The sequence below is a fragment of the Oreochromis aureus genome, linkage group 10 (genome assembly GCF_013358895.1).
Source record: "Oreochromis aureus strain Israel breed Guangdong linkage group 10, ZZ_aureus, whole genome shotgun sequence".
Lineage (NCBI taxonomy): Eukaryota > Metazoa > Chordata > Actinopteri > Cichliformes > Cichlidae > Oreochromis > Oreochromis aureus.
In genome coordinates, this window is record NC_052951.1 from 13,568,969 (window position 1) to 13,584,560 (window position 15,592).

General features: G+C 39.6%; 2 protein-coding genes across 2 annotated transcripts; both read left to right on the forward strand.

Annotated features, from left to right (window-relative positions):
* Positions 1 to 3,636: 3,636 nt before the first annotated feature.
* Positions 3,637 to 7,419, forward strand: spag7 (sperm associated antigen 7). Its single transcript, XM_031760057.2, has 7 exons — positions 3,637 to 3,782; positions 4,753 to 4,820; positions 4,927 to 5,015; positions 5,129 to 5,213; positions 5,299 to 5,388; positions 5,728 to 5,884; positions 5,972 to 7,419. The coding sequence occupies exons 1-7, from the start codon at positions 3,698 to 3,700 to the stop codon at positions 6,085 to 6,087; spliced, it is 690 nt and encodes a 229-aa protein (XP_031615917.2). The 5' UTR covers positions 3,637 to 3,697; the 3' UTR covers positions 6,088 to 7,419.
* An 830-nt stretch (positions 7,420 to 8,249) lies between these two features.
* chrdl2 (chordin-like 2) lies at positions 8,250 to 14,601 on the forward strand. The gene is made up of 11 exons (XM_031760056.2): positions 8,250 to 8,402; positions 8,839 to 8,951; positions 9,044 to 9,137; positions 9,247 to 9,392; positions 10,045 to 10,138; positions 10,323 to 10,384; positions 10,909 to 11,071; positions 11,194 to 11,382; positions 11,487 to 11,660; positions 13,452 to 13,544; positions 13,665 to 14,601. The coding sequence occupies exons 1-11, from the start codon at positions 8,336 to 8,338 to the stop codon at positions 13,796 to 13,798; spliced, it is 1,329 nt and encodes a 442-aa protein (XP_031615916.2). The 5' UTR covers positions 8,250 to 8,335; the 3' UTR covers positions 13,799 to 14,601.
* The last annotated feature ends 991 nt before the right edge of the window (positions 14,602 to 15,592 follow it).

The window sequence follows — 15,592 nt, forward strand, 5'->3', positions numbered from 1 at the left end:
GAAAAAAGTCCAGATCTTGACCCAACTGAAATGAGAGCTTTGCATTAACAAATACCAACAAACCTCAATGAACTGAAGCTATGCTCTAAAGAGGAGTGGCTCAAAAATTATTTCACAATGATGTCATCGTCTGATAAAGTCAGCAGAAAACAAGTTATTGCTTCAGCTTATTGTTGCTAAAGGTGCTTCTACAAGCTACTGAATTATGTGGTGTAATTAGTCTTTCATAGGACTCCACTGAGTCCTGTGTTCTCATTCTTCATTTTTAGCAATGCTACAATTTAGTTTACTCACTCTCTGATTAGCATTCCTGCACTGACTACTCTTTGAGTCGTTCTGTGAGTTTCTTCTTCACTGCATATTGGTTAAACTTCATTTCACTTTAACTTTAATCATTAATGAAACAGCACCTGCATGCTTAAATAAAACAAACCAAGACTGGCACCAATAACCATACAATATTCAAAGTCACTTTTTCCCCCCATTCTGATGCTCAGTTTGAACTTCAGCAGGTTCTCTTGACCATGTCTACATACCTAGATGCAATTAGTTGCTTCTATGTGATTGGCTAATTAACAAGCAGTTGAACAGGCCTATCTAACAAAGTTGCCAGTGAGTGTATATTCATGTTGTTAAAAATAAATGTATTTCAACTTCAAAGACACTGCAGGAATTTGAATTGCTGAAATCAGACATCAGCTCTCTGACTTCTTCACTGCATTACTCATTCCTCCCATTATCATGTAATTAATGAGTGTCAGTTTTGGGTTGTTTTTTTTTTTTTTTAAACAAGTGTCAGGTTTTTAAAAGTACCTCAATACTCCCAGCAGTCCATTGAGAAACACAACTTTCTGTTTTAAGCTGTTGTTGTCAGCTTTATGAAGACAGACGGACGTATAAACAGGTCTGGCTGGGGGGTGGGTTCCCTTTTGTAGTTTGATCACGCTGTGCTGTCTGAATAGTTCACCCCAGATGACAATGCAGGGCACAATACAGTGGCTCATGTTTACAAATAGCATCCATGCCTTTAACACCTACAACCCCAAAGCAGTTATTGACCACCTTCGGATCATGGCTCATTTGACTCTACATCATGACCATATGGATAAGTTAATGTTTGAATCAGCTGGTTGCTAAATATCAGTGTTGCAAAATATATGATGGCACCTTTTTTGTTGTGGATTAGTGGTGAGTGGTTATCTGTTTCTAACATAACAGTTAAACGTTTTCGTAAAATGAAGTCGACAATGAAAACCACAGAGCCAATCAGTAAGGACATCTGACCTTACGATCAGAGAGAGGCAGACAACATGACAATGAATTTGCTTTGCAGTCGTGACTGCTGGATCCTGACATTGTCTGTCTGTTCTAGACAATGTTGTCCAGACAGACAGAATGGTGAGATAACATAAACACAGACAAGAGACATAACACTTCATTCACAAAAGCTCTATTCCATCCATCACAGCTATTTGGGTCAGTCACTTGACCATTATTGTCCCCTGTCAGTACAGGGCCAGGGCGACAGCATGCCAGACTCAACCCAGACTGCTTTCCATGCTTTTATTTCCCCAAGGTCAAGCCAAGTTGGGTAATTGGTAATTGGTGGTATATGGAAATTAATTGTATATTTTAAATGGTTTTCAGATGTAAATTATGTTTAGACTGACTGGGAGCATCCCAACTTGACAACGGCATCAACAAACCAAACATCAGCGCATTTATTTTAATGCATTTATTGGCAACACTGCAGACCAGAAAGGTAAAGGTGACAGCTTGAACAGTGCTGTTGTAAAGAGTGTGAGGTACATAGCAGATACACACCTAAGAGCTGTAAATGAGCTTTGTCTAGCTACAGAAAGTCCACTTCAAAAGCATTCATTGTCAGATCCCACAGGATGCTGGGAGGCCAAGAGGGGTCGAATGACAGTAAAGTTGTCATAGTTTCATCCAGGAGCGTTACCATGACCACAGCTGCCTGTACTGAATATGTCAGAACTGATGATGTGATAACTTTCAGGCAGCATTAGGCAAGTGGAGCGCTGCTAGTATCTCATAGCACAGCACCTGGAAAAATAGAAGAGTAAAACGTCAGTTAAACTTGCAATTAGAGATAATTTCTTATGGGTTTGTACCTTTAGCAAAAGCACTATAACAATCGTTCCACGCCTACCTGTATCTTCGGGGGCAGCCGTGATGACCAACAATGTATTCCTGAGCATAGCAGAACCGTCTGCAGAGTCCTCTATACCCACAAGTCCAGTACTGTGTTTCTGGGTCAGTTCCTGTAGATAATTATTTAAAAATGACATTCCAGCATCCCTGATGAATGTTGGCTTACTGGCATTTCCATAAGCTATGGTGGCAACGAATCTTTCAGATATTTACAGCAGCTAAAATGTATCTGACATAGAAAGTTGTATCATTTTATGATGTCTTACTTCTCCTCAGTTCAAACAAAAACAGACCCAGTACACTTACGGTGTAGTTTGAACATATGATTTGCTTCATTTCAGTCTCTTACTGTAACAAAGCGGATGCATTCAATCCTTACCCTCCCCAGCTGCGAACATCAGGAGAAGCACGAGGAGAAGCACGAGGAGAACCAAGCCCAGTCCCTTCATGTTTGGGTACCAATAAGCTTTCAGACACTGCCGCTGACGCGCTGGTGCTGCATTTATACAGCAGTTGAAGCACGGGGGAGGAGTCCGGCGTGCTCTGTCCAAATCACAATAGCAGAGCATCACTGAGTGATGAGAGTCTGAGGGCTGAAGGTCAGGACTGTCGGTTCACTCAGCATAATCAACAGCTGCAGCCTCTTTGAAATTTGAAGTTTCTTTTTGTTTATTATGCAAAAGAAACATCCTGTAACTGTCTGTCAATTTGCGAAAAACAAACTAGTTCTTATAGGACATGCCCCTATGGCAGGGCAGAGCAGTTATTTTAGACGAGAGTGGACTCTTTCAAAAGAAAATGCCCTGAAAATGTAGCATTTAAAGGTAAAGAACTATCTAATATATTTGTATTACAGAAGGTAAGCAGAACAGTTCTGTCTGTCCTGCTGCACTTTCAAGCCTCTGTGCACATACTGCTCTCCCCAACTCTGAATATGGCAGTAGTTCATGTGTTACTGCTGATGCTGGGAAACTCCAAACTGCACAAAACATGCTGGTCCAGTGACGCAGGGAATGATTGTTAACAAAACAATAACAGAGACATATATATATAATTGGACTACTGCTTATGCAAAGTTATTTGCTGGCATGTTTGGCCCTCCCAAACAACACAAACAAAACAAACATTTATATACACATATAAACCTAGAAACTGGGCCAATCAAATGAGAAATGGGTTTCGGCTACAATTTTTCAAATTGAAAATAATTTTTTTTTTAAAAAGCATGAGAAGCCCAGCAGCATTACGATTGTCTGCAACAGGATGAAGCACAGAGCAATTTATGTATTTAAACGGGCTTATTGTTTTTGGCCTGATAAATGTAACTGTGATTTAGAGAAACAGAAGTCTAAATCAATTTCACTACAGTCGTGCAGTACAACCTTCTGGTAGAAGGTGGCGCTGTGTAATTGAAATGCGGATTTTTTTGGCCCAGCGAAGACGACTCAGTTCATCCGCGTCTGCGCAGTCTGTACAGCTGCAGCTAAAAACAGCCTTTACGGGTCTGCGCTATCATTTCAAGATGGCGGACCTCCTCGGTTCAATCTTAAACTCGATGGAAAAACCTCCTACAGTCGGCGACCAGGAAAGCCGACGAAAGGCACGAGGTACATATTGTATTGCCTAAACAGCGAATAGCGTCAAGCTAGTCTGAATCCGTTTAAATGAACGTGACACGGGATTTAAACGTATGTGAAAATTGAAAGGAGAGGCGAACCAGGCATTTCTCGAGCTGCCATTGGTCAGTCCAGCCTTTAGTAAGCGGCGGCTGACCTGGTTGAAGAGTTAGCACCGCCTCAAAACAACATGCTGCAGACTGTGGCAGACAAGTTTGAGCTACGGGCAGCAGCTGAAACGCAAACCTGCCGAGAACAGTCCGCCTTTGCCACCTGATTAAGTTACCTCTGAGCTTTCACAATGCTCGGCTTTCAAATGCAGTTTCCTGAAAACCAAGTTACTCGAATTCACGGTGCATGTATTAACCCTTTCTGTCTCCCAACATATTATCAAAATCTTAACTATTAGGTCTGGGAATGTGCTTCCTACCTCGGTTGCCTTTAATTGATAAATACTGTGTAGGCTGCTTAAAGCTTACAGTTACAGTCAGCAGCTATAACAAAAGCACATATACTAAAAACTGCAGTAACTCTTAAGTTGCATATGGCTCCAGTAAAAATTGGATATTTGTGTAGATGCACTCTTAATGCTTTCAAGAGTCAGGCTCAAAACACTGGCAACACTGAGTGGAGTGTTGGTACAAATAAACAACAAAGAAATGGCTTTTCAGTTGTGGCGAAGACATGGGCACGACCAAATCTCTTTAATTAAGTATAGAGAGTGTGCATATGTATAAAACATCACAGACATGCAACAGATAATAGGATCTGAGTCACTGATGCCTGGTGATTTTGGGATTACAGGAAGCCTGTTGTTTTACTATCCTTGGGTCATTAAGGAAAACGACCAGGTTTTGCAGTAGGACTAGATGTTCTGTGTTTAACAGCGGGGCACTCTGAAAGTTTGCAATACTAAAATGCATGAGTAAACACATTAAAAATCAGTTGTTGTTCTTTGAAGAGCAAGCAGCAAGGCTCAAGAAGATGGAAGAAGAGGAGAAAAGAAAGAAAGCAGAGTTCAGGAAAAAGGTGAGACCTTTAAATGTCTTATCTAAGACAAAATGAATTTGTGGTGCAGGGCTTTTCTGACCGCCTTCATTAATCCTGCTATTTATCACATGCATCTTTTATTTAGATGGAGAAAGAGGTGTCTGATTTCATCCAAGACAGTTCACAACAGAAAAGAAAATACAATCCCATGGGGAAGATTGAAAGGAGTATATTGTACATACTATTTTTCTTTCATTACTAAGTAAAATAAGCATTTATCTGCCTTGAAACATATTTCTCCCCCACTTGTCGATACTATTAAGATTTCATCTCTTCCTCTCTCTCAGACATGATGTTGCAGAGGTGGCTGGTTTGACGTCTTTTTCTTTCGGGGAGGATGAAGAGAGCCGTTATGTCATGCTTTTCAAGAAGGTACGAGTGCTTTGAAATCCAGTGTTAGATCTGAAAACAATATTTTTAGTTTTAGATGACTGATGGGAAAATGTTGTCCTGGCAGGAGTTTGCTCCATCAGATGAGGAGCTGGAAGCCTATCGCAAGGGAGAAGAGTGGGACCCCAAGCTGGCAGAACAGCGGCGCAGACTAAAAGTAAGACTGGTGCTCCTCTGTGTTTTTAATATGTGTGTGTATATATATTTCTTCTTGACTAATGTTATAATTCCTAAATTTAAATATTTAGAAACTAAACAAATGTACCTTCTAAGAAGCTTTCAAAAAACATTACCATACATATGCAAAGTTTGAAACAGTGATAATGGTAGTTGTTACTTATGCTACTTCTGTGTTAAAGTGGCGGCACTTTATCGCTCTGAGATAAAGAAATTAAGTTGAGTAAAAAGAAATAAACTTCTTGATCACATTTCACTTTGGTGCTTGATGATGATTACCTTGAATTTCTCACCATGTTGCCCTTTCTTGTCGCTTCAGGAACAGGCTGCACTGGAAGAAGCAGCATCCAGTCAGACAGAAAAGTCACAAATATGCCCCAACTCTAACTACAGAGACAAGTACAGTCACCTGATTGGCACTTCAGCTGCAAAAGATGCTGCACATACACTTGAGGCCAACAGGGCTTATGGATGTGGTGAGTGAAGAGGCCGGCTTACAGGAATGAAACCCTTTGCTTTGTGTCATTCTCTTTGGTCATTATGCTGGTTGTTTTCTGTCCCAGTGCCGGTGGCCAACAAGAGGGACACTCGCTCCATAGAAGAAGCCATGAATGCAATCAGAGCAAAGAAACGGCAGAAGCGCGAGGACGACACGGGGGCACACGGCAGCAGTTCTTGAGTCTCCGGCACGTTTGCCGTCTGTCTGTCTGCTGTTTGTGTGTGAGCACGTAAGTGCGTTTGTGTGTGTCTCATTCATCCTATAATGCAATATCCTGTACGTCAGATGTACAAAAGTTTAATTTATGTATCAACAAGCAAGTGTTTTATCATGCTTTGTGACCAAGACTGTGCTAAAATTATAAAATCTTGCTCAGTGGAGGATCTTCAGGTGTGTTGGTGTCTGAGAGCTGGGTTGTTAAACACATTTAACATTTGCCTCACACTCACATGTGAACTGTATAGTATAAACATGTTGTCTGAGTGTTCAGATGCATAAAACCATCGATAACGGCAGAATATTTTTAGCAGATCGAGCCACGGCTGCCCAGGATGAACTTTAAAAATCCAGCTTTTAGGTAGTTAGAATTGAACTCTCCACTGACAGTGTCCAAAATGTCCAGTGCAGTTTTATAAAGTCGTAATCTCATATTTTAACAAGGTTTTGGTTTGGTTTGTTGAATTTTTCTTTTTAGTCTAAACCTGTGTCACATTGTAAAGATGGAAGCATACCATTTTTGTCTGTCATATGAGGAAACCCTCTTTTAGAAATCAGTTTTGTTTCTTTCTGTAAACCTGCACTGACTGTGTATTCTTTAACTCCAGTGTAAATGTTTTATTAAAAAGCCATGTGATTGCTTACAAAAGGCATCATAATAGGAGTTGGAGTACCAGACTTCTTAGGATGTTGTGCCCTCAGTTCTGTTTTCTGGTTTGTTTGTTTTTTTTAAATTTCATGTCTTTTGTTTGTTATAAACAAGAATTCATGCAGGAGTTCCCGGCATCTTAGTGTCTCTTTTAACATGGTTGTATCGTTTTATCCCCACATGTATTAATAAATGGAGAAAAGTTAGATCTTTGTATGTTTGTTCCCGTCTCTATTCTCTCAGCAGGGCGAATAGCTCTCACTCCAATACAGCTACATGCATAAACATCTTATAATCAAATCGGCATCTGTGATACATCACTGTCTGGTCATAATGGCAGTTACAGTGTATCGACTTGCACTAAATTCCTTTTTTACATTTTCTCTATTGATGTGTTGTTTTATATCACACACGCTGCCTTGGCTTGAGGGCTGCTGCTCTGACATCATCCGGTAATGTCTTTCTGTACAGTTGTGAATTTATTGTTTCCTTGATCATTGCAGCCACGAACTACAATACTCCTTCCACGGTTGGGATGAGGTTTTGGTGTTTACTATGTCTTCTGTTGCTAACCTGACATGTAAAGCGATGCTTTGATTTACTGTTTTTCTTTCAATGGACATATGATTAAATGTTAAAACAAAAAAGAGTTGTGCAGATATTTTGCTGTTACCAGCGGGTTCTTCTGATGAATCTTTCAGAAGTATGTAGATTTTGCCAGCAAATATAGTTTTTTGTATGTAAACTTAATGGCCACTCCACTAGGTATACTTGTTCAGCCTCTTGATAATATAAACATCTAATTAGCCAATCACATGACAGCTGCCCAGTGATTTAAAAAATGTGGACAAGATGGACCTGTTGCATTAGAATGAGTAGGAAAGGTAATTTAAGTGACTTTGAACTGTAAAGTAAATATCCAGTGAACAGCAGTAGCTTTAACACGTGACTCCCAAGCAGCTTTTGGAAAGATCATTTGCACAGAGGGTCACTTTTACTGATTCGTTTAATAAAAAAAAATACAAACATCTTTGTTTTATCACTTTATGAATAATCAACGCATAAATCCTGGTTCATAACCTCTTTGCTACAACTCCAGTACACGGTTAAAGATTAAAACAGTTTAATCCACATTTTAAACGGCGCCTGTCTCAAACAGCTAAAGAAACGCTTTTAGGGAATTCCTATTAACGCTGATACAAATACATGAGTGCAAGGTTAAATTATTTAAGTGCTTTGATTGCCATCATTTTGGTACTTTCTACTTTCTAAAGAGAGGAACTGACACTTTTTCTGAAACAGTGACATTCTTCCACTTCTGTAACGTGGTCACTGTTTAAGCTGTTTCACTTGTGATACGTCCACTCTAATGCCATCCCTGTTTGTCTCCTGAAGAAGGCGCCATAGATTATCCAACAAAAAAAAAATGTAGGGTTTTTTTTAATTCCTGTTTCACACTGTCCTGCAGTTTCTGTCCCGCAGAAACACATATTTATTGCGCGTTGAAGAGTCAGTCGGGCACATGTGAAAAAAAAAAAAAAAAAAAAAAAAGGCAGGAAAAAAATGAAGTCCATGTTTTTGTTCATTTTCATCATTTGGTTTGCAGCTGCAGAGCTAAAACCCCGGAAAGGTAAGAGCAGACTGTTGATGCTTATTCTTTCCTGATCAAACGTGTGTTTGAGGGGGGCTTTAAATGTTAAGGAGGGGGAGAAAAGCATGAAAATGCGACTCAAATGAGAAAAGTTTGCTCGGATTCCGCGACTCATATATTAGGATTAACGTGTTTGCTGCACAGTTTTCTTTCCCTCTTGCTGTCACAGAAGTCAGCAGAAGTTAAATCATGACTTCTGTTTCTCTAAATAGTCTTAGGGAACAGTCCGCTCTTTGGCATCTGATACGTTTTCCACGTTTTAACACAGTTTACACAACTCAAAGGTGACAGTTGCTTTGGAAAATGTTTTATGCAGTACTGAAGTAGTGTGACTGTCTTTATTTTCTGCCGATCCGTTTATCTGCGCCATATGCGTTTCTCAGCAGCTCATCTTTTTTTTTTCTTTAACTCTCAGGGTCCGGTGTGGTGTGTACTTTCAAAGACAAGACATATATCCCAGGAGACAGCTGGCATCCTTATCTAGAGCCTTTTGGGTACATGTTCTGCATACGCTGCGTCTGCACAGAGGTAAAGTTAATACATTAAAGGGATATTACACCAAAAGAAGCCAAAATTGCTGAAATAGCAACCTATAAACTCTGGGATTTGCTCTCTTTTAGACAGGCCATGTGAAATGTAACACAATCAAGTGCCCTGTCCTGCCATGTGAAAACCCTGTAGCTGAGCCTCAGCAATGCTGTCCGAGATGCACAGGTAGACTGACTCGTCACACACTGTCAGCTTAAGCTTTTGAGAGAAACTACTCCTGTTGTGATTTTTAAAGCATCCCGTCCTGCTTGATGTGTTCTCCCCCCTCTCCCAGACGAGCCGAGGATTCCTGCAGGGCTGAGGGCTTCGGTGAAATCCTGCAGGTATAATGGGAGCATTTATCAGCCCGGGGAGACATTCACCAAACACAACCTCTTCCCATCCAAGCAAAGCAATCAGTGTGTTATGTGCACATGCTCTGTGAGTTCAGTCTAATTTGATACTTTCATGTCTTAGTTTCTGAATAAAGAGTTTTCATTTTTCAGGGAAAGTTTCCATGTGATTGTAAAAAGGATGTAAAATGCAAAAAGAAATAGGAGAATATTCAGAACCTTGGCAATGTAATCCATGTTGAAGTGTTAGATATGTAAAGAAAAATCATTATGGGGTGTTTTTTAAGTATAGTGTTATTGCATGTATGAAGAGAAGTAGCTGCCAGTGTTATGCAGTTGTAAGTGAAATGTGTTGCTGTCTTGCTTTAGCTGTTATGTGCACATAATACAACGTGTACTTTAAAATATAGTGCAGTGTGACAAGCTAATCTTATAAGCTTTTAAGTGCTTTTTGCTTAAAATGTTGTACAAAAACAGAATAAACAGCAATTATTTAACCAGTGAATAACTTGTACAGGTTTAAAAACAGTGAAAAAAGCTTTCGTCACATTTCTTTGCCGTGCTGTATCTCAACAAGGAGCAATTTGTTGTTTTGGTAGCGATGTGATGTGCTGTTACAACACATGTTGCTATCACAGCGTGATTATTATTATAATATTATCTAATTCATTCTACTTTTTACAATAGATAATTCTCGAATGTCATTTTTTTCTTAATACTGGATTTTTTTCTTATCACAGGATGGAAACATCTTCTGTGCTCTGAAAACCTGCCAACCTATCACCTGTTCCTCCCCCGCGTCTGTTCCAGATACCTGCTGTTTGCTTTGTAAAGGTAGTCAATCTTCTCTAAGCTGACAAAATGCCTTTATTCAGTTTCCAAGATGGAATTCACAAAGCAATAAGGAGCACTTTTTTAGGATTTTCACATATAGGTTAGGGGGCGAGCAATGTAGCTGATTAATAAGAGTGTTTTTATTGATATTGATCTACATTCCCCTTTGATCTTTTTCTCTTAGATCATGGCATCAGTGGGTCCTCATCAACTGAGGATGGAAACTATCAGCTAAACAGAGGCGTTGTATGTATTTTGCTGATTGCTTTCATGGGAAATTTGCCTGCATTTGGAAATTATATTTAAATTTAGTTTAAGACTGCAAAGTGGTCTCACCGGTTTAGCAGCTGCAGTTTAATTACAGGGCTTGAAATCTGACAGGATCTGGTAAGCTGTCCTTGCCCGTGTCACCGCGATCGCGACAAAAGTCGGAACAAGCAGGCTGATTTTTTTTCCCTTATGCAGTTATCCGCCCAACTTGGCATCATATTGTTCAGATTCTTTGTGAATCACCCATTTGCTGTGATTGTTAGTGACAAAGGCACAATCTGTGGTTCATTTGGCCCAATCACTGCACAGCACTGAGCTGCATTGTCAACCTATTTAAAGGGAAAAAATGAGCTAAAAGCAGTGAGTCAGATGTCTTGAGCAATGTTATTAACGTTGGGGCATCTTCTGATGTTTCTTCAGCTTTCACTTTGGGGGCAAAGCAAGTAAATTCAGTAGCTAAATACATGAAGGATAACTGCATTGTCTTCTGTTTTACATAGAGGCATTCGGTTGATCAGTGCTCTGGAGAGCAGAGCAGGGTGCGGTCCAACCGCGCCACTGCACCCAGGACCTCTCCTAGAGGCCTGAGTCTCAGTAAACTCAACCTTAAAGGGGCTTCAGAGACCACCGTGAAGATTTTGTTGCAGAGGAAACACCAAAGAGGTGAGACTTTGTCAAAACAGAAAGATCATTTGTAGGTATTTTATTTTATGGACATGCTTCTCACAACTTTACAATCGTTTCCATATGTAGCACAACACTCAGATGTTTTCCATTTCTCTCAGCGTGTTTATACAATGGCAAGACATACTCTCATGGAGACATGTGGCACCCAGTTTTGGGTAAAGTCCTGGAATGCATCCTGTGCACTTGCACTGACGGCATCTCGGACTGCAAACGCATCACATGTCCTACCCAGTACCCTTGCCAACATCCTATGAAATCAGCGGGAAAGTGCTGCAAGACTTGTCCAGGTAGTCAAACAATACTTGTAATATAATGAGCTGTTTATACAGATCTGATGTTGATGGACTGTAAACATCATCCATTCAACCGCTCTCCTAATTGTTTTCCCCAGAGACTAAAGCTGAGAGTAACCAGACCCAGTGCTATCTCGGACATAAAAATAACCTCTTGGTGTATAAAGTTGAATCAACTCTGGATGTTGACTCACCCAACACAGTTAGGATCATTGCTGTTGAAAGACAAAGTACTGCTGAAGTTGAAGTACAAGTATGGAACACTATAGAAGGTACTGCACCCGCTCCTCTGAGCTATATTATAGGAAAATGTAACATTTTTTTCAAACGTGCTCATTTTTTCTTGCCAAGTATTAGAAGATTGTGAGCATGTACAGGTTTCCTGACTGTTCAGTATCATCACTCACTTAGCATACAGAGTGGCTTTCATTCATTTTAGAGGTGCTGGTCAGCAGATTCTGTTACCTGAGCCAAGCTGTTTTCCTCATATTTCCAGTCTTTATGATAATGTAACTTAACTCCCTCCAATAGACTGTACATAAAAGATGCACCGCTACTCCAGCTAAAAGTTAAAACTGAGAAAATGTACAGTTTTAAGATTCAAATATATTCTTGATGGTCGCAACATGCCTCAAAAAAAGTTGGGACAGGGTAATGTTTGCCAGTGTGTAGCCACCTCGCTTCTTTTAACAAAAGCCAATAAATGTGTGGACTTTTAAGAGAGGAACCTTGTCCCGTTATTGTCCGATATAAAATTATCACTGAAACAGTCTTCTTTGTTGTTGTTTTTTTATTTCATGACGCGCCAAATGTTTTCAGTTGGTGAAAGGTCTGGACTGCAGTGGAGTATGCGGTTTAGCATTGTTTTGCCGAGATGCAAGCCTGATGGTGCCTTTTAAGCTGCCAAACTCATAGCCACTAATGCACCTCTACACTTCAGAGACGCAGGCTTTTGAACTTTTGAACAACAAACCGAGCTCCTCCTGTGTAGTTCCAAGGATGCGGCATCCATGTTTTCTAAGACAAATTTCTGATTTTGATTCATCTGACCTCAGGACAGTTCTCCACTTTGCCTCGAGAGAAGACAGTGATGTTTCTCGATCATGTTCACATGTGGCTTCTTCTTTGCATGACAGAGCTTTGACTTGCATTTGTTGATGGCACGGTGAACTGAGCTCACGCAGTGATTAATGCAGTACCAAAGATCATGGGCTTCCAGTACTGATTTTTGGCCTTTTCCCTTGACCACGGAAATTTCTCCAGATTCTCAGAATCTTTTGGTGATATTATGTACTAAAGATGATGAAATCTTTTAATTTTATACCAAGAAAAATGATTCTGAACTTGCTCCACAATTTGTAGTTTTTGCAGATTAGTGACTACCTTCAATTCAATTTAATTGTATTTATGTAGCACCAAGGTAAAAATGCTGCAATATTAGAAAGACACTCCTACACGACCCCCTATGGGCAAGTGCTTGGAGACAGTGGCAAGGAAAAACTCCCACCTAGCAGGAAACAGGAAGGAACATCCATCTCTTGTGATTGGTTGGGAGTGAGGGGCGGGAGAGAGAGAGAGACAGAGTTTCATAACTATTAATGATTAAATGCAGAGTGGCGTATAAACACACAGGGAATGAAAAGAGATGACTACGTCTTAGAAACTCTGCCTTGGCTAGATGCTCTTTTTACCCAGGCATGTTACTAACCTGTTGCCAATTAATCTAATTAGCTGCAAAACGTTCCTCCAGCTGTTTCCTTTTAGTACAACTTACTTTTCCCACCTATTGTTGCTCCTGTTCCAAGTTTTTTGAGACGTGTTGCTGCCATCGAATTTAAAAATAAGCTTTTTTTTTTTTTGTAAAATAGTCACATGTTTAAACGTTTAATATTTTTTCTATCTTTCTATGAAAAATACATCATTTAATTCCGTTTTTATTTATTTTTGTTCCCCTCAACTCTTCTGAAATTGGGGTTATAGTTTCCAAAATGTGAAAAGCAAGACAAACATACAGCACGGCTGCACCTCTGCGTGATTCTCCTCTGAGTTCTTTATTTTTACAGGCGTTTTACAATTAATGGAAATTGGCGACATTCAAAGGAAAGACATTTTGGATCATCCAGAGAACTGCACGCTGCTCACAACACTCGATGAAGGTTTGTTTTTGAAGCGACTGATCTATATGGCAGATTTTGAAATCATTATTTTAGACTTATTTTACTGTGATTTTGTGTGTATATGTGTCAGGTTTACATCAGTTCTAATTTATTTTTCAGAGACATGGAGAAAATTTAAAGAGGAAGGAGAAAATCTGAGTAAAGCTCCTCAGACCACGATTTGTGAAGATGGCATTCGGGAGATTGTGACTTTCCTAAATCCTAAGCAAACTGAAGGCCTGTGTTCACCCTAATTGTCGCTCTTTGTATCGTTATTCAGAATAACTACTTGGATGTGCAAGTCAAATATATTATCTATACTGTTTTTAATCCTTCATTGAACATCATGTTTTAATCATCACATATTTTAGTTTTAAACTGTTAGGTTACACAGCACAGGCTGTAGCAGTGCGCTCGACAGCTGACTTGCTTATGATGTGTACTTGTAATAATTCAAAAACTATCATGAACTTAGCTAGGTGCTATAATTATAAACGAAAGGTGAACATGTGAATAAGAAATGTAGATTTCTTCGCAGCTTCATTCAGTTGTAATTTTGGGACGAAGGCTTCAAAGACTGTTTTGGTATTCACTCAGTGGGATCAGTATTTGTGGAAGAAAAAAAAAAGCTTTGCTTAAGTACATGAAAGGAACTTGTATTTTAATATAAGTTGGGATAGAAGCCACATTTTGTTTGTTTGTGTGATCATCAAAGTATTTATTGTAAATACAGCAAGTTTTTGTCGCCTTATTTAAAGGGTATTGTTTCCTACATGATTTCTGTGTATATACATGTGACTGCTTGAATGTTTTTCTTTTTTTCTTGAAGTAGTCTGAGGCATTACATGGGGGTAAATGCACAGCTTTTTGCAATTTTGCCTTTTCTGATGTTAGCTAAAGACCTATTGTAGCTTCTTTTTGTATGCAGCTGCACAGTTTGTTGTAATATCCTGACATTTTACTGCTCCACGTACCTTTTGTGTATTTTACAGTGGCTGATGTAGTTGAATGCACTCTGTACCACCCCTCATGGGTATAAATAGCTTAAAGTTTTCTCTGATTTGTGTCTTGCTGTTATGTATGAAAGGATGCATTGCAGTCACAGTAGGAATCAGGATTTCTACTTGAGGCAGGTTGTCTAGCTGTTTGCTGATTCATCAGTGGTCTGCACGCCGGCTACAGCAGTGCAGTCCTAAGATCTTCATCGCCTGGAGGCTTCCAATAAATCGAGCTCCGGAAGGCCGGATAAACTGTGTTCCAGCTGGAAATTAAATGTTATCAGAGGCGTGGAAATCAAAAGCAGAAGCTCAAACTAAACCTTGAAACTCATATTCTCCGATCAGCCACAACATTGAAACTACCCATGTAGTTTGTATATTTGTGCCACCAAATACAGCTCAGACACATCAAGACATAAACTCTGGAAAACCACTAAAGGTTGGTTTCAAGGAATTGAGATGTTAGTGCCCTAAAAACATGTTTGCCTTCTTCCATACTCTTAGTTTTTTTTTGCATATTTATCATACTTACACATCTCTGAGCATTAAAAAATATAATTTTAGACAAAGATTAACCAGGTAAATACAAAATCGAGTTCTTAGATAAATAAGAGAAAAAAGCTATGCAAAGCTGCTTGGCCCTATGTGAAAAAAACTGGCCCTCCTTGTTAATTAACTATGATTAACCACATTTTTGTGGAAACCAGAGTTCAGTTTAACTAGCCACACACAGGCCTGATTAATGCCAGACCGGCTGAATCAAGAAATCACTTAAACAGAACCTATCTGACAAAGTGAAGTAGGCTGAAAGAGCTAAAAAACAAACAAAAAACCACATTGTGCCACAAAAGAAAGAAACGGCTGAGAAACAAAGTTACTGACATCTGTCAGTCTGGAAAGGGTTAGTCATTTCTAAGGCTTTGGGACTCCAATAAACCACAGTGAGAGCCATTATACAAACATGGAGGAAACTTGGAACAGTGATGAACCTGCATACAGGACTCACCGAAGAACCCAGAACAACATCTAAAGAGCTGCAGACTTCACTTG

Excerpts from the sequence above, each read along its gene's own strand:
- spag7 (XM_031760057.2), top strand. The coding sequence starts at position 3,698 with ATGGCGGACCTCCTCGGTTCAATCTTAAACTCGATGGAAAAACCTCCT. Across the intron at positions 4,821-4,926 it reads AAGCAGAGTTCAGGAAAAAG|ATGGAGAAAGAGGTGTCTGA; the intron begins GTGAGACCTTTA and ends TCTTTTATTTAG. Across the intron at positions 5,885-5,971 it reads CAACAGGGCTTATGGATGTG|TGCCGGTGGCCAACAAGAGG; the intron begins GTGAGTGAAGAG and ends TTTCTGTCCCAG.
- chrdl2 (XM_031760056.2), top strand. The coding sequence starts at position 8,336 with ATGAAGTCCATGTTTTTGTTCATTTTCATCATTTGGTTTGCAGCTGCA. Across the intron at positions 11,383-11,486 it reads GTGCTGCAAGACTTGTCCAG|AGACTAAAGCTGAGAGTAAC; the intron begins GTAGTCAAACAA and ends TGTTTTCCCCAG. Across the intron at positions 13,545-13,664 it reads GCTCACAACACTCGATGAAG|AGACATGGAGAAAATTTAAA; the intron begins GTTTGTTTTTGA and ends TTTATTTTTCAG.